At 45.1% G+C, this 18,668-nt stretch overlaps 1 protein-coding gene across 1 annotated transcript in view; it reads left to right on the plus strand.

Annotated features, from left to right (window-relative positions):
- Window positions 1-18,668, plus strand: part of dnm3b (dynamin 3b) — a gene marked incomplete at both ends in the record, with an annotated part of 60,741 nt that overhangs the window by 3,212 nt on the left and 38,861 nt on the right. The window contains 5 exons of the mRNA XM_081373850.1: window positions 2,996-3,069; window positions 3,156-3,305; window positions 4,262-4,465; window positions 11,906-12,004; window positions 18,486-18,646. Of these exons, the coding sequence (XP_081229976.1) occupies window positions 2,996-3,069; window positions 3,156-3,305; window positions 4,262-4,465; window positions 11,906-12,004; window positions 18,486-18,646 (688 nt within the window). The remainder of the gene's footprint in view (window positions 1-2,995; window positions 3,070-3,155; window positions 3,306-4,261; window positions 4,466-11,905; window positions 12,005-18,485; window positions 18,647-18,668) is intronic.

Consider the following 18,668-nt stretch of genomic DNA (forward strand, 5'->3'; position numbering starts at 1 on the left):
CTGGGAGATCTGTCATGAAGTCCACTCCTAGGTGTGACCATGGCCGGTTGGGAATGGGCAGCGGCAGAAGTTTGCCAGATGTTAGAGGACTCTTGGCCCAGTCTGCACATCCTTGGACGAACCTTCTCACATCCCTGGCCATGTTAGGCCACCAGAAGCGATCTTTTAGCAGCGGGAGGGTGTTATTGACCCCTGGGTGGCCAGTGCCCAAAGATTGAATCAGGGGAGCTTTGTACTCTGGTGACATACTGACGACCGGGGGGACAGCCCGACGGAGTAGCGTTGGAGGCATTGGAGGAGGGAATGGAATCTGCTGACCATTGGATTCACGATTACTTCACTGGGGAGGATGGATTCAGGCTCTTCGCTGACCTCTTCTGGAGCGTACAGACGGGAAAGAGCATCAGCCTTCACATTTTTAGAGCCGGGACGATAGGAAATGGAAAAGTTAAATCGGGTAAAGAATAAAGCCCAACGTGCCTGGCGAGGGTTAAGTCTCTTGACTTCCCTTAGATACTGCAGGTTCTTGTGGTCAGTTATAACTGTGAAGGGGTGTTGAGCACCCTCCAACCAATGCCTCCATTCTTCCAAGGCCATTCTTCTTTGATGGCGAGGAGCTCTCTATTACCAACATCGTAATTACTCTCCGCCGGGCTGAGCATCTTGGAGCAGAAGGCGCATGGATGGAGTTAGGCTGGGGTCCCCTGCTGCTGAGATAACACCGCTCCTACCCCATCGGTGGAGGCATCCACTTCCACGATGAAGGGTTCCTCAGGGTCTGGATGGACAAGGAGCGGAGCACTGGTGAATTTCTCCTTCAGGTGTTGGAAGGCTTTGTTGGCAGATGGTGACCAGAATAGAAACTTGGGCTTGTTTCTCAGGAGACTGGTGAGAGGGTTGGTGATGGAGCTGTAGCCGTAGAAATGGCGGTGGCCAGTTCTTGATGGTTTCCACCTTCCCCTTGTCCATCTGGATACCTGTGTCACTGATGTGGTAACCAGGGAACTGCACTGAGGGTTGGTGGAAGGAGCATTTCTCAGCCTTGAGAAACAGGTGGAATTCCCTCAGGCGTTTCAGGACCTCTGCAACGTGGTGGCGATGGTCAGCCATGCTCCGGGAGTAGATGAGGATGTCCACTCGTCCCCCTCATGTATCCAGATGAGGTAATACGCGCTGAGGAGGTCCAACTTGGGGAACACCTTGGCTCCACGGAGGTGTTCTAGTGCAGCTGGGACGAGGGGAAGAGGATAGCGGAATGTTTAGGGAGTGGTAATCGATACCAGGCCACAAGCCTCCGTCCTTATTTGCCACGAAGAAGAAACTCTTAGCAGCAGGGGACGCAGAAGGGCGGATGTAGCCTTGTTGGAGGGCCTCTTCTATATACTCCTCCATGGCCTTCTGTTCGGGACTGATAGAGGATACATTTTTCTGTGGGGCACTGGCTTACCCGGCATCAGATTGATGGTGCAGTCCCGTGGCCTATGTGGAGGCAGCAGAGAGGCTCTTTTAGGGCAGAAGACGTCACTGAAGGGGGCATAGCAGGTTGGGATGTGGACCGACTGCTCATCGACGGGACTCTCAATAGAGGGGGAGTTCACGGGTAGCACCTCGGCCGGAGCCGGAGCAGGACAAGGGGTCAGAGGGAAGCAGTCGGGAAAGCCTTTCCTGCCCCACTTCAGGACTTGGCCAGTTCTCCCGGAGATGATGGGATCATGCTGCACTAGCCACGGGCGCCTAAGGATCACCTCAGTGGAATTCTCCAGGACCAGGAGATGGACGGTTTCTACGTGGGGTTTACCGACCCGTAGTTCGATGGGAAAGGTGTTGTAGCGAACATGTTTGCGGCACAGTGGTCGTCCAGTCACCGACTGGACCTGGTAGGTTGTCTGGGTAGCGGTCGTCGGGATGTGGAGTTGGCGGCAGGGGTTTCCCGAGATGAAGTTACCGGCTGACCCAGAGTCAAGGAGGGTGTGAACTGCGGAGACAGGATGCAGGTAAGTGATATGAACAATTATACTTTTGAGAGCGGTGTGCGGGTGATGATTGGAATAGTTCTTCTTACAGGAATGGAGACACACAGGAGAGACGCTGGAGACAATGGAGGTTTGTGATATCAAGGTAAGTAGTCCATACGAATAAAGAGACCGGACGAGAACTGAGGTGAAGAGTGTCTTTATAGTGCTGGTGATGATAGTGATGATGAGGTGCAGGTGTGTGTGTGTTTAGAAGGTGAAGGAGTGCGCTGTGATTGGCTGGTGTGAGAGCCTGGCTGATCTGACTGTAACAAAAACGTAATATGTAAGATGGTGTTTTAGGGTAAAGTGGGTCATTGAGGTCCGTCATAAAACCACCAGTACTGACTGTTAGCATCTGTAGGAGAGGCGAGAAACAAACCAGATCATGCTACTGTGAGTGATATTTGTAGTAAATCATGTCTCTAGAGTGTTTGTGATGCAGTGTTTCTGTCTAATTCTGTGTAACTGCAAGGTTGAGACAGAAGTTAGACATATGTATGGTACAGAGATCTTCAGTCTGAGTGTGTCTCAGTCTTGAACAGTTCCTGGAAGACAGTTCCAAAGAATCCCAATACTATAATGTTAGCCATCAACCACTGTGGCTTTTAGTGGCTGATGCCATATCTGGTCCGGTCAGGTGGCCGATATGCATGGATGACACACTCCAGTTTACTGATAGAAAAAATATTTTTACAAAATACAAAATTCACTCAAAAAACACTGGAAGTTTTGGAGTACTCTTCATTATTCTTTAACAAGGCCACCAGTGAGGATTAATTGCCCATTCATACAATGACTAAAAACACTGGAGACAGTAGATGTTCGTTGATCTTAGTGCCAGTAGATTTGGACACATCTGTGTTAACCAGACAAGCCGGCACAGCTATAATGTGGTCAGATTACCCGGTCCACTGATTTACCCCTGTAACAGTAGAGGATAAACTGCACAGACACTTCACACGGTTCTGTGTTTTCCGCAGGGATTTTCTTCCTCGTGGATCTGGCATTGTCACTCGCAGGCCTCTGGTTCTGCAGCTCATCAGCTCCAACACAGGTGAAGCCACATCTCCACATCACTCAGTGTCTCAGGCCCAGAGCGATTAACATGCGTGTGTTTCTGTGTGTCCTGTGCCTCTACAGAGTGGGCTGAGTTCCTGCACTGCAAAGGGAAGAAGTTCACGGATTTCGATGAGGTCCGTCAGGAGATCGAGGCCGAGACGGACCGCGTCACTGGGGCCAATAAGGGCATTTCCCCCGTTCCCATCAACCTGAGGGTGTTTTCCCCACACGGTACTGAAACATACTCATGAACACACATGTACTCCGCTGAAACAGCCATCAGTGCAGACTGAGCAAAGCTAGATCCCACTGCTTATGATGTCAATGCAAATCAGAGACCGTTTCTTAAAAAGCCTTTTGGGTTCAGGAAATAAACTTTTTGTAAAGCACGTTTGGATTTCACATAAAATATAACATAAACTGGGGTGTAACAATACCCTCATGTCACGATTCAATACATATCACCATAATGAACTCACAATACGATATTATTGCGATACTCCTAGACATATGGTAAAAGGTTAACAAAAAATTAACTTGATTAAAATGCTTCATTTGGTATTATATTGTGTGTGTAAATGAATATTCTTGGACTTGATGCTGGAAACCCAAAGCACAGGACAATAGAGACACCAGAATAACAATATTCATGATTCTGAAGATGAAAATACTCAATTAGTGTAGATGAATATGCTTTTACTCTGTCACTGACTAGATATATTTAAAATAATGTAGTCCACTTTGTACTGGTAACATCAGACATTCGGCATTACAGTATCAAGTCACACAAATATTCCCCCATTGCATTATTATACATTATACTCAACATTACATATAGTAGTTTAATGTGGTACTGACACTAAAACTCTGAAAACTTGAATTTTTCCTCACAGTAATTTTTTTTTATGTGAACTATATACAATACATTTTGTCACTATCCACGACACATATTGACGTATTTTTGTATTGCGATATATTGTTACACCCCTAAACATAACTAATCTTTCTTTATGGAAGTGTGCAGGCAGACTGAGTTGTCAGAAGACTGTCTGAATGTGTAGTTTGTCATGTGTAATGGTGGCTTGGAGGTTCCAGCATGACTCTGTCAGTGTGTGTTCAGTAGTGTCTCTGCTGGTCACGACTCGTCATCTGTTCATCGCTCCGTCTGTCCTCTTCCCCCTGTGCAGTGCTCAATCTGACTCTCATCGACCTGCCTGGCATCACTAAAGTGCCGGTGGGCGACCAGCCGGTGGACATCGAGCAGCAGATCCGAGACATGATCATGCAGTTCATTTCCCGAGAGAGCTGCCTCATCCTGGCCGTCACCCCGGCCAACACAGACCTGGCCAACTCCGACGCGCTCAAACTGGCCAAAGACCTCGACCCTCAGGGTGCGTGAGACACACACACACACACACACACACACACACACACACACACACACGGCTCAGGGTGCGTGAGACACACACACACACACGCGGCTCAGGGTGCGTGAGAACAGATTCACTGAACGGCTCATGAGCGTAGGGCCCCGAACAGGCAGAGCCCATGATAGTCAGGTGCGGGGGATGTAGATGAAAAATAGCGTGGCTTGGCAAACGACATGTTCAGATCATGTCTTCCGCTGGCAATCCGCATAAGTGAAGAGGAGTGGAGTATGGCAAGCCGTTTTAACTTTTATTCATTTCCAGGAAATGAATTCTTGATCAATTCAGTTTCAATTATTGATATCAGGAATTATATTTTTACTAGTAACAATGTAATTATTGATATAAAAAATTATATTTCTACTAGTAAGAAATACAAAGCTGATATGTGTATTCGGAATTTTAATTTAATTAAAAAATGTTGATATTTGTAATAGTTTTGTCGTCCCTTTTATGTAGGTGTCACCTTTTGGGTTTGTTCATGTCATGTTTCCATGTCTGTCATGTGTTTCCCTGTTTGTCATGTGATCCTGCCATGTGTCTTGTCATTGGTTAATTGTCTGATCATTGTTCACAGGTGTCCCTTGTCTTGTCATTAGTCTGTGTATTTAAAGTAACAACATGTAACTTTTCAACCTTCATAATATATTTCCAAGACCCTTGTGATAGTACATCGACTTACAATAGGTTGAATGAGACGTCTGCCAGATCCTGACGGGGTCTGTATCGCTTTTACTGGCACTATGTAACTTCGGGGTGCGGGTAGTAACCAGCGCTCAAAAAGAACTACAAAATTCGACTGCTTTACGGCATACGTCACTTCGCCCAACACTTCCTCAAATGTGGCCAACCAGCGCGTTTGTTTTCGTACGTCTGTTTTCGTCATGGCTGAAGCAGCAGCGAAACGTAAGAAGTCCAAGGTTTTGTCGGAGTAGAGTCAGAAGAGGAAAAGGGAGAGTGATAAACTGAAAGTCAGGACGAGGATCAATATTGGTCGAGCGTTTGCTCGCTGGCGTTAGCTAATGGAGGAGGAGAGTTACCAGACCGATGCTGACTAGGCCGTCATGCTGTTGAACTAGTAAGTAACTGTAAATTGCTTGCATACTATCTTTAGTTTTTCTAATCTGTTGTCTGCCTGGCTACGTTACGGAAACTATCTGGTCCTCCATTTATCTTCATGAATCAGCTAGTAGATGAGCGAATTATCAATCTGGTAGCTAGTAAACACTAACATGGTAGTTTTAGATGGTTAGGATGCTATCGCTATCATTCTCGTTCAGATTTGAGCATTGCAATCGACATGCAAATCGCAAATGTTTGAGTTAAAATGTTTAGTCTACCTAACATGTATAAATTATGAAAGGTGGAAGATTAATGATATTGTCATTGCCCATATGAAAAAAACCTGCTTGCTTCATACAGTAACCGTAAATCATTTTACGACAGCGGTAATGGACAATTCCGCTTCCAACCTGTAGGGCGACCGCTGAGGAAAAGTTCCATGTTGTTGCTTTAAGCCCTCATGTTTGCCATGTGTCTTTGTCAAGTATTGTTCCCTGTAACCACTGTTTGGGTTTGTTCCTGTTCATGTCTTGTTTTGAGTTTTCATGCCACACCATGTTTTTGTTTCATGTTTGGTTTTGTTTATAATAAACTGCACTTGGGTTCTCATTTACACTTGCCTTCAGTGGATCACATTTACAGTAGGATATGAATTGTTGATATCAAGAATTTATTTCTTACTAGTAGAAATGTCATTTTTGATATCAATAATTACATTGTTTTTAGTAAAAATGTCAATTCCTGATATCAATAATTCAGTTGTCACTAGTTGAAATGTCTAATCTTGATATCGACAATTGAATTGTTACTAGTAAAAATTTTCATGTTTGATATCTGAAAATGTATTTCTGATATCAGTATAATTTCAGATATCTAAAATGTCTTTCTTACTAGTAACAATCACATTCATGATATCAGAAATTAACATGGTCACTAGTGAAAATGAAATTATTGATATCAAAAATGAACATTGTTACTAGTAGCAATTCAATTGTTGATATCAAGAACAGACATTATTATGGCAAGCCGTTTTAGCTTAAAGGTCCCGTATTATGCCCCTTTTCAAAAGATGTAAAATAAGTCTCTGATGTCCCCAGAGTGTGTATGTGAAGTTTCATCTCAAAATACCCACAGATCATTTTTTACAGCATGTTTAAATTGTCATTTTTTGGGGCTCAGAAAAACGCGCTGTTTTAGTGTGTGCCCTTTAAATGCAAATGAGCTGCTGCTGGACGGCACAGGGGGCGGAGCTTCATGAGCTCGCACTCAGTCTCTCAGGACAATATCATCTCAGGGAATGATGATTATATCAGAAACTCTCAGTAACAGTGTTCATTTTGAGTCGGACAATAATGCCTACAGAGTCAGAGTGCTGTATAGAGTCTGGGTGAATACTCGATTCTGATTGGCTGCAAGGTGTCCATTAAAAAGTGATAGAGGACACCTAGTAAATAAACCGTCAGGCGTAACCAGGGAAACCAAGTTATTGTTTGTAAAAACTTTAGATTTCGGTTGTAAAACTAATTAAAATATAAACTAATGTTTTAAAAATGTGTTATTTGGCAAGTGTCACGACACACACAAGAGGAGACAGATCCAAGTGCAGTATGTTTTAATTGGGAAATTCCAAGAGAGTAAACAATCCAGGCATGAGTCGATATCCATTAAATCAGTCCAACAATAAACACAGATCTCACGGGCAAGGGAACAAGAACACAGAAGTGTCGTACATTTTACAAGGACTCGACAACACACACTGAAACGGACAGGACTATATACACAATCATAATTAAGGTGATAGAACGCAGCTGAGACTGTGATGGGAATCAGGTGTAGCGAACAGGATTATGGGAACTGAAGTTCATATGTGATGACACCGTGAGGGAAGGAGAACATCTCGTGGAAACCCGGGGAAAAGCAACCAGACACTGTGACATAACCTCCCCTCAACGGAGTGGCTCCCAGACACTACAAGACAAGGATAACAACAGAACAAGACAAGAGTACAGGGCGGGAGGCAAAACAGTAAAGAATCAGGGGGAGGGATGGGGGGCCAGGTCCGTGGAGAGGAACAGGGACAGGAAGTGACAAAAACCTAGGTGGCCGGGAAACACAAAAAAGTTTATCAGGCGGGTCCGGCTCCGGCCGCTCTAGGTCTGGTTCCGGCCGATCAGGGTCTGGGTCCGGCTCCGGCCGATCAGGGTCTGGGTCCGGGTCCGGCCGATCAGGGTCTGGGTCCGGCCGACCAGGGTCTGAGTCCGGCTCCGGCAGATCAGGGTCTGGTTCCGGCTCCGGCCGATCAGGGTCTGGGTCCGGCTCCGGCCGATCAGGGTCTGGGTCCGGCTCCGGCCGATCAGGGTCTGGGTCCGGCTCCGGCCGATCAGGGTCTGGGTCCGGCTCCGGCCGATCAGGGTCTGGGTCCGGCCGACCAGGGTCTGAGTCCGGCTCCGGCAGATCAGGGTCTGGTTCCGGCTCCGGCCGATCAGGGTCTGGGTCCGGCTCCGGCCGATCAGGGTCTGGGTCCGGCTCCGGCCGATCAGGGTCTGGGTCCGGCTCCGGCCGATCAGGGTCTGGGTCCGGCTCCGGCCGATCAGGGTCTGGGTCCGGCTCCGGCCGATCAGGGTCTGGGTCCGGCTCCGGCCGACCAGGGTCTGGGTCCGGCTCCGGCCGCTCTGGGTCTGGCTCTGGAACAGTTGGCTCAGCTAACTCTGGGTGTTTAGGGTCAGCTGCTGGGTGCTCAGACTCTGGGTCAGCTGCTGGGTGCTCGGGCTCTGGGTCAGCTGCTGGGTGCTCGGGCTCTGGGTCAGCTGCTGTGTGCTCGGGCTCCGGGTCAGCTGCTGGGTGCTCGGGCTCCGGGTCAGCTGCTGGGTGCTCTGGATGCTCGGCTGGGTGCTCTGGATGCCCGGCTGGGTGCTCTGGATGCTCGGCTGGGTGCTCTGGATGCTCGGCTGGGTGCTCTGGATGCTTGGCTGGGTGCTCTGGAACAGACATTGGCTCCGGCTCTGGAACAGACATTGGCTCCGGCTCTGGAACAGACTCTGGCTCCGGCTCTGGAACAGACACTGGCTCCGGTTCTGGAACAGACACCACTGGCTCGGAAACAGACACCACCGGCTCGGGAACAGGCACCACCGGCTCAGAAACATACACCACTGGCTCATAAACATACACCACTGACCCAGGAACAGACACCACCGGCTCAGGGACAGGAACAGACATCACTGGTTCAGGAACAGACACCACCGGCATAGGAAGACGCACCGCCGGCTCTGGAAGACGCACCGCCGGCTCTGGACGGCGCGACGGCGGCTCTGGACGGCACGGCGGTCGCTCTGTACGACGCGGCGGTTGTTCTGGATGGCGCGGCGGTCGCTCTAGACGGCGCGGCGGTTGTTCTGGACGGCGCGGCGGCTGCTCTGGATGGCGCGGTGGTTGCTCTGAGCAGCACAGCGGCTGCTCTGGACGGCTCAGCGGTTGCTCTAGACCACTGAAGGAGCGAGCAGAGTCCCTCCTCCCCTGCCGTCCTTGATGGAAAGCTGCCGGCTCCGGATCGAAGGGAGGCCATGATGGACAGTGGCGCCGATCCTCTCGGCTACCTCCCCCTCCGCGACCTCCCCGTGTCCCGCGGAAGATGACTTGGCGGGTTCCCTGAAAGGATTGTCTCTGGGGAGGGGTGTTGACCACCATGGTCTCCTCAGGCTTATGAGCCCATAAGGCATAACACTCAAAGAGTGTCATGCGAGGCTCTGGCTCTTTGGGTCGAAAGTTCGCTCTCTGCAGCCTCTTCTCCCGCTCAGTGGCTGGGGGAAAAAACATACCGCTGGATCTTGTTTTGGTCGAGTCCTTCTGTCCCGACACACACAAGAGGAGACAGATCCAAGTGCAGTATGTTTTAATTGGGAAATTCCAAGAGAGTAAACAATCCAGGCATGAGTCGATATCCATTAAATCAGTCCAACAATAAACACAGATCTCACGGGCAAGGGAACAAGAACACAGAAGTGTCGTACATTTTACAAGGACTCGACAACACACACTGAAACGGACAGGACTATATACACAATCATAATTAAGGTGATAGAACGCAGCTGAGACTGTGATGGGAATCAGGTGTAGCGAACAGGATTATGGGAACTGAAGTTCATATGTGATGACACCGTGAGGGAAGGAGAACATCTCGTGGAAACCCGGGGAAAAGCAACCAGACACTGTGACAGCAAGTGACCATGGTATAAGCGGGTTAATGCCCGACGAGGTGTCCATTGTCAGGTATTAATGGACTCCGCTGCGCGTCGGACAGTTCACGCCTCGCCGTCGTCCATTAATACCTGACAATGGACACCTCGTCGGGCATTAACCCTTTAGTAGTTTAGTAGTTTAATTACGGTTATAACGTATTTGTCATCTGCTTGTATGTATCCATTATTTATTAATAGCCTACAAGTCTGCTGTTTCGGACCAGGTCCGAATGATGATCAAAAATATACTGATTAGTTTAATACAGTTTATTGTACATCACACAAATGATGAAGCGTCAGTTTTACTTCAGAAAATCACCGTAAGAGCTGAGTAAATACAGTGTAAGAAATGCGTAAGTACATAAACGGATTTCGGTAGAGTTGAGGGAGCATTTTCTTTAAAAATTCCACCTCGTCTTCAGCGGCTGCCTCAGATTTCGGGAGTAAATAGAGAGAGCTATGTGGATTAATACATCCAGCCACACAACACCTACAACGCTTGGGAGACATTCTCATATATGGCTGTGAACTCAATCAGGACGGGGCTATGTTAGAACGGCAGTGTCTGTCAACACTCGTGGGCGGGGCCTGTGGATTTAGTGACGTCACTAAAACAGCATTCTGAACACAGGTCGTTGGGGGACACTGCTGATGATTTATGGGGATTAATAAAAAAGGAGTGAGTGGATTTTTATCACTATTGGGTGGTTGTGTACACACACTGCCAACACACATTTATGTCCAAACAGCATGCAAAAGTGAATTTTGCATTATAGGGGACCTTTAAATTGTACCCAGCGTTACTCGTCGTAATTGCATTTTTACTAGTAACAATTCCAATTAGAGAGCTCTACAATACAATTCTTATAGTAGCAATTACAATTAGAGAGCTCTCTTATTCAATTATTACTAGTAAGAATTACAATTACAAAGCTCTCTAATTCAATTGTTACTAGTAAGAATGCAAGAGCTCTTTAATTCAATTACAGAGCTCTGCAATTATACGTATCTTTAATTCGTTTTTTTACTAGTAAGAATTTAATTAGAGAGCTCTCTAATTGTAATTGTTACTAGTAATAATTGAAATGTAGAGCTCTCTAATTGTAATTGTTACTAGTAAAAATTCATTTGTAGAGCTCTCTAATTGGAATTGTTACAAGTAAGAATTGAATTGAAGAGCTCTCAAATTTAATTCTTACTAGTAAAAATGCAATTACGACGAGTAAAGCTGGGTACAATTTAAGCTAAAACGGCTTGCCATACATTTCAACTAGTGACAATTGAATTCTTGATATCAAAAATAAAGGTTTTTACTAGTAAGAATTGTATTTCTGATATGTGAAATTGGAATTTCAACTAGTAAGAAATCAATTCTTGATATCAACAATTGATTTTGAATGGCAGCCTATGGTGACATTTCACTAGTGAAAATACAATTACAGATATCAAGAATTATAGTTTTTACTAGTTGAAATTCAACTGTTGATATCAAGAATCAGCATTGTTACCAGTGGAAATGTAATTCCTGATATCAAAAATTGCCATTGTTACTAGTAGAAATCTAATTCCTGATATCAATAACTATTATTTTGACTAGTAAAAATGTAATTGTTGATATCAAGAATTCATATCCTGCGAATAAATAAAAGTTAAAACGGCTTGCCATAGTGGAGGAGATTCTCCCTCTTCTATCACACGCTCCCTGTTCTCTGCGCTTCCTCCTACAGCAACTATTGAAGCAAGTCAAGACCTAAATGGGTTCAGACATGCTTTTCTGGGTGATAAATAATGGCACTGATACCAGTCAACCTTAGTAAATCCTGTGTGTCTTTAGTAAACCCTGACAGTGGTTTTATAATGCCAAAAGAGGGTTTGCGCTGGACACAAGCTGTTAGTAAATCTGGCCCATGTTGAGTATCTTACTCGATTTTACAAAATTACAAATTAATTCCTTTAAGTCAATAAGATGAAGGCTTATTGTGTGGTTTAATGGTAAGACAGAGGCATTAATACCTGATAGAAAGGACTGAACAGTGGTTTAGTTTTAGTTGTATGCTGAATCAACACAGAAGTCATGTGATCTCTTGATTGTACATCTTTACAGGCCAGAGGACGATCGGTGTGATCACGAAACTAGATCTGATGGATGAAGGCACGGACGCTCGAGACGTTCTGGAGAACAAGCTCCTGCCACTACGCAGGGGTAAGAACCACCTTTCTTTTTTACAGTGACAGTCATTTATCACTTTGTGTCAGGAGTGCACATCAATCATGCTGAATCAAACTGGTATTTACCATTTCACACAAAAAGAGAACATGTACCTATTCAGTTGGACCTGTTTCATTTATTTACGATCAAAGGAATGCACAAAACAACTACATTAAGGCTTTTAACCCTCTGGGGTCTGGGGTTTTTTTGGGGTCCTTGAGATGTTCTGACATGCCCTGACATTTGTGCTTTTTTCAGTTGCTTATAAACATATTAAAGGAGAACTCGGCAACTCTAGCGAACTCTAGTCACTTCTTCGCTGATTTTCCCTTTTGTTGTCGCATGTTTTCCCCACGAGCTCCCCCTACAGCTGTGGGGGGGCGTATATTTCACAACACAGTCGTAAAAAACTCACTTGCGGCAGCCTCCTCCCCCTCTCTACCGCTGCTCATGTGCATTTGTTTTGATCGGAGCAAGCCAACTGTATCGCGTGGAGCTATGTCTACTGAGGTGGGTAATCTGGTAATACATCATACATGCGTGTGTTTATGTCGAATTGCCGTAAAGCAATTTGTGTTTCGCGCTCGTTCTCGTTCTCGCTTTCGCTTCTCACGAGACTTCCAATTTCTATCTTGCCGGGACGGTAGTGAACAAGTTGCAAGGTTGGTTTTCCGCCTGGGAACGCTGGGGGGAGCGGGGAAAGTCACTAAAATCACCAGAACAGGTTGTTTAACCATCCAAATGATTTCTAGACAGTTTTATTTAGTTAAAAAAGCTACCAAGTTCTCCTTTAATGGCAAAGGTGTAAATTCACTCTATTTAGCACAAACAGGGCTACCATAATATGTGAACAACTTGCATGTACATGTTTGTATTTTTGATAGAATAATGTTTATGCATGTTTTTTTCAAAAACAAAAAACTAAAGTTTCTGAAATAAGGCCATAAAACACATTCTAAATATATGTAAATAAGACTTTTGACTAATGGATGACGTTGCCTAGAATTTTTTCTTCAAAATTATGTGAAAATCATCCTGCCTAATCATTAACATAACACAATACATTGATTTAAATCTTGTAAAACACTTTTTGTTTGGAAAGGCCATATGCGGGTGGGCGTGATTCACACCTGCGGAGACAATGGGGCCCGCATAATGAGGCTGCATACGTAATGAGCCTTTCATTCAGGTGTGTGACTCAGCCACAAGAATGCAAGGACAATATATAACTGGTTTGTTGTTTTTTTCCACAAATTTTGCTTGCAAATTGTACAATATCCAAGGTAAACATTTCTAGTAATTGTGCAGTTAATTGTTCTCATACTGTATTTTCAGATTTGGAATATATTCTCTTCCCAAATGTGTCACTAATAAAGCATAATAAAATTATTTAAAGAGAAGGCTTAAAATGACCTTTTAAGATTTTGTTTACATCTATCCATATATATATATATATATATATATATATATATATATATATATATATTTTTTTTTTTTTAAGGTTATACAATTACAACAACATTTAAAATTGTAACAATATTTCCAGTGTAATCTTTCTTTGTATTCGCGATTCATATTAAAACAGTATTTTTGCCAGCTGTAGTAGCTCCACAACAGCGCGCATCTGTGCGTTCGTTCGTTCATTTATTCATACACAGAAACGCAATCAATATTTAAACAGTATTTTTGCCAGCTGTAGTAGCTTCACAACAGCAGCATCTTTGCGTTCATTCATTCAAACGCGATTCATATTATTTAAACAGTATTTTTGCCAGCTGTAGTAGCTCCACAACAGCACGCATCTTTGCGTTCATTCATTCCGATTAGAACAAAGCAAACAGAACTGACCTAATTCCTCAGCGGGATCCGTTTGCTCCTCGAAATGATACTTCCAGAACTTCTGAGGTAAATTTTTGCAGGATTATTATCAAGATAGTATTATTCCTCACAGCATCGTAAAGTACATAAGTCTGAAAGTGGTCCAGCTGATGTGGGCGTTTCACAGGTTTGTTTGGATCGCCTCACATTTGCGTTTGAATAGCGCGCGCTCTCCGTGGGCGGAGCACATTAAAACTTAATTAGCTGAGATGAGAACGACTGACATCTCTCACTTTGCATACATATTACATAAACTGTGAATATTTGTTTTTTATAAAAAATACTTCATTTGAAAGAAGAGAATTCAAGCTTCATGCCTGTGTGTCTGTTTGCCTGTTTGACTGAGTATTCGCTGAGTTATGGTTCATTTTCGGACGTGTTTCAGAATGGACTACATTGACAGAGAGAAGGCAGAACTCGCTTCATGTTTATTTTCTTTATTTGGCAAAAAGCACAACACTTTGTTTTTATTATGAGCATACACAAAAAAAATACACACTAAACAGGATTGATTGATGTATAACACAAGCATATAAGATAAAAATTTATATATTTTTTTTATTTTTTTTTGCACTCATACGGAAAAAAACGAGCCTATCGCGCCGGCCCGACAGCCGACCTCAGGGGGTTAAGTCTGAAGGCTAACACATTTAGAAAAATATTGATAAAATATCATATGTTTACTTCACATTTCTTTAGAAAGAGTGAGCATTTATTCATTTTCCACGAAATGATATGAGGATGTTTGAGCGATCTCTCTGTCTCATGATACTGTTACCCTTTCAGCCAGAGCAACAGAGGGAGCTCACGAGCAGCTTCAACTCAAGCTTAGATATACCCCCCAGTGGGACTAATGCTTGGATGATGAGTATGGCAACTCGAGCTTAGATATACCCTCCAGTGGGACTAATGCTTGGATGATGAGTATGGCAACTCAAGCTTAGATATACCCTCCAGTGGGACTAATGCTTGGATGATGAGTATGGCAACTCAAGCTTAGATATACCCGCCAGTGGGACTAATGCTTGGATGGTGAGTATGGCAACTCAAGCTTAGATATACCCCCCAGTGGGACTAATGCTTGGATGATGAGTATGGCAACTCAAGCTTAGATATACCCTCCAGTGGGACTAATGCTTGGATAATGAGTATGGCAACTCGAGCTTAGATATACCCCCCAGTGGGACTAATGCTTGGATGATGAGTATGGCAACTCAAGCTTAGATATACCCCCCAGTGGGACTAATGCTTGGATGATGAGTATGGAAACTCAAGCTTAGATATACCCTCCAGTGCGACTACTAATGCTTGGATGATGAGTATGGCAACTCAAGCTTAGATATACCCCCCAGTGGGACCACTAATTCTTGGATGATGAGTATGGCAACTCAAGCTTAGATATACCCTACAGTGGGACTAATGCTTGGATGATGAGTATGGCAACTCGAGCTTAGATATACCCTACAGTGGGACTACTAATGCTTGGATGATGAGTATGGCAACTCAAGCTAAGATATACCCCCCAGTGCGACTACTAATGCTTGGATGATGAGTATGGCAACTCGAGCTTAGATATACCCCCCAGTGGGACTACTAATGCTTGGATAATGAGTATGGCAACTCGAGCTTAGATATACCCCCCAGTGGGACTAATGCTTGGATGATGAGTATGGCAACTCAAGCTTAGATATACCCCCCAGTGGGACTAATGCTTGGATGATGAGTATGGAAACTCAAGCTTAGATATACCCTCCAGTGGGACTAATGCTTGGATGATGAGTATGGCAACTCAAGCGTAGATATACCCCCCAGTGCGACTACTAATGCTTGGATAATGAGTATGGCAACTCGAGCTTAGATATACCCTACAGTGGGACTAATGCTTGGATGATGAGTATGGCAACTCAAGCTTAGATATACCCCCCAGTGCGACTACTAATGCTTGGATGATGAGTATGGAAACTCAAGCTTAGATATACCCCCCAGTGGGACCACTAATGCTTGGATGATGAGTATGGCAACTCGAGCTTAGATATACCCCCCAGTGCGACTACTAATGCTTGGATAATGAGTATGGCAACTCAAGCTTAGATATACCCTCCAGTGGGACTAATGCTTGGATGATGAGTATGGCAACTCAAGCTTAGATATACCCCCCAGTGCGACTACTAATGCTTGGATGATGAGTATGGAAACTCAAGCTTAGATATACCCCCCAGTGGGAACACTAATGCTTGGATGATGAGTATGGCAACTCGAGCTTAGATATACCCCCCAGTGCGACTACTAATGCTTGGATGATGAGTATGGCAACTCAAGCTTAGATATACCCCCCAGTGGGACCACTAATGCTTGGATGATGAGTATGGCAACTCAAGCTTAGATATACCCTACAGTGGGACCACTAATGCTTGGATCATGAGTATGGCAACTCAAGCTTAGATATACCCCCCAGTGGGAACACTAATGCTTGGATGATGAGTATGGCAACTCGAGCTTAGATATACCCCCCAGTGGGAACACTAATGCTTGGATGATGAGTATGGCAACTCGAGCTTAGATATACCCCCCAGTGGGAACACTAATGCTTGGATGATGAGTATGGAAACTCAAGCTTAGATATACCCCCCAGTGGGAACACTAATGCTTGGATGATGAGTATGGCAACTCGAGCTTAGATATACCCCCCAGTGCGACTACTAATGCTTGGATGATGAGTATGGCAACTCAAGCTTAGATATACCCCCCAGTGGGACCACTAATGCTTGGATGATGAGTATGGCAACTCAAGCTTAGATATACCCCCCAGTGGGAACACTAATGCTTGGATGATGAGTATGGAAACTCAAGCTTAGATATACCCCCCAGTGGGAACACTAATGCTTGGATGATGAGTATGGCAACTCGAGCTTAGATATACCCCCCAGTGCGACTACTAATGCTTGGATGATGAGTATGGCAACTCAAGCTTAGATATACCCCCCAGTGGGACCACTAATGCTTGGATGATGAGTATGGCAACTCAAGCTTAGATATACCCTACAGTGGGACCACTAATGCTTGGATGATGAGTGTGGCAACTCAAGCTTAGATATACCCTACAGTGGGACTAATGCTTGGATGATGAGTATGGCAACTCGAGCTTAGATATACCCTACAGTGGGACTACTAATGCTTGGATGATGAGTATGGCAACTCAAGCTAAGATATACCCCCCAGTGCGACTACTAATGCTTGGATGATGAGTATGGCAACTCGAGCTTAGATATACCCCCCAGTGCGACTACTAATGCTTGGATGATGAGTATGGCAACTCAAGCTTAGATATACCCTACAGTGGGACCACTAATGCTTGGATCATGAGTATGGCAACTCAAGCTTAGATATACCCTACAGTGGGACTAATGCTTGGATGATGAGTATGGCAACTCGAGCTTAGATATACCCCCCAGTGGGACCACTAATGCTTGGATGATGAGTATGGCAACTCGAGCTTAGATATACCCCCCAGTGGGACCACTAATGCTTGGATGATGAGTATGGCAACTTGAGCTTAGATATACCCCCCAGTGCGACTACTAATGCTTGGATGATGAGTATGGCAACTCGAGCTTAGATATACCCCCCAGTGGGACTAATGCTTGGATGATGAGTATGGCAACTCGAGCTTAGATATACCCCCCAGTGGGACTAATGCTTGGATGATGAGTATGGCAACTCGAGCTTAGATATACCCCCCAGTGGGACTAATGCTTGGATGATGAGTATGGCAACTCAAGCTTAGATATACCCCCCAGTGCGACTACTAATGCTTGGATGATGAGTATGGCAACTCGAGCTTAGATATACCCCCCAGTGCGACTACTAATGCTTGGATGTTGAGTATGGCAACTCGAGCTTAGATATACACCCCAGTGGGACCACTAATGCTTGGATGATGAGTATGGCAACTCAAGCTTAGATATACCCCCCAGTGCGACTACTAATGCTTGGATGATGAGTATGGCAACTCAAGCTTAGATATACCCCCCAGTGCGACTACTAATGCTTGGATGATGAGTATGGCAACTCGAGCTTAGATATACCCCCCAGTGCGACTACTAATGCTTGGATGATGAGTATGGCAACTCGAGCTTAGATATACCCCCCAGTGCGACTACTAATGCTTGGATGATGAGCACGGCAACTCAAGCTTAGATATACCCTCCAGTGGGACTAATGCTTGGATGATGAGTATGGCAACTCGAGCTTAGATATACACCCCAGTGGGACTAATGCTTGGATGATGAGTGTGGCAACTCGAGCTTAGATATACACCCCAGTGGGACTAATGCTTGGATGATGAGTATGGCAACTCGAGCTTAGATATACCCCCCAGAGGGACTAATGCTTGGATGATGAGTGTGGCAACTCGAGCTTAGATATACCCTCCAGAGGGACTAATGCTTGGATGATGAGTGTGGCAACTCAAGCTTAGATATACTCTCCAGTGGGACTAATGCTTGGATGATGAGTATGTCAACTCGAAACATGTTTGCCTAGTGCTTTTAGTGAGACAGGCAGTAAATACATGAGCAGTGTCTGTCTGATCCCACAGGTTATATTGGGGTGGTGAACCGTAGTCAGAAAGACATAGACGGGAAGAAGGACATCAAAACGGCTCTGGCAGCGGAGAGAAAGTTCTTCCTCTCTCATCCATCTTACAGGCACCTGGCGGACAGCATGGGAACGCCACACCTGCAGAAGGTCCTCAATCAGGTACGGCTGCGGTCAGTGTCAC

Source organism: Scardinius erythrophthalmus (assembly GCF_964197995.2).
Source record: "Scardinius erythrophthalmus genome assembly, chromosome: 9".
In the NCBI taxonomy this organism is placed as follows: Eukaryota; Metazoa; Chordata; class Actinopteri; order Cypriniformes; family Leuciscidae; genus Scardinius; species Scardinius erythrophthalmus.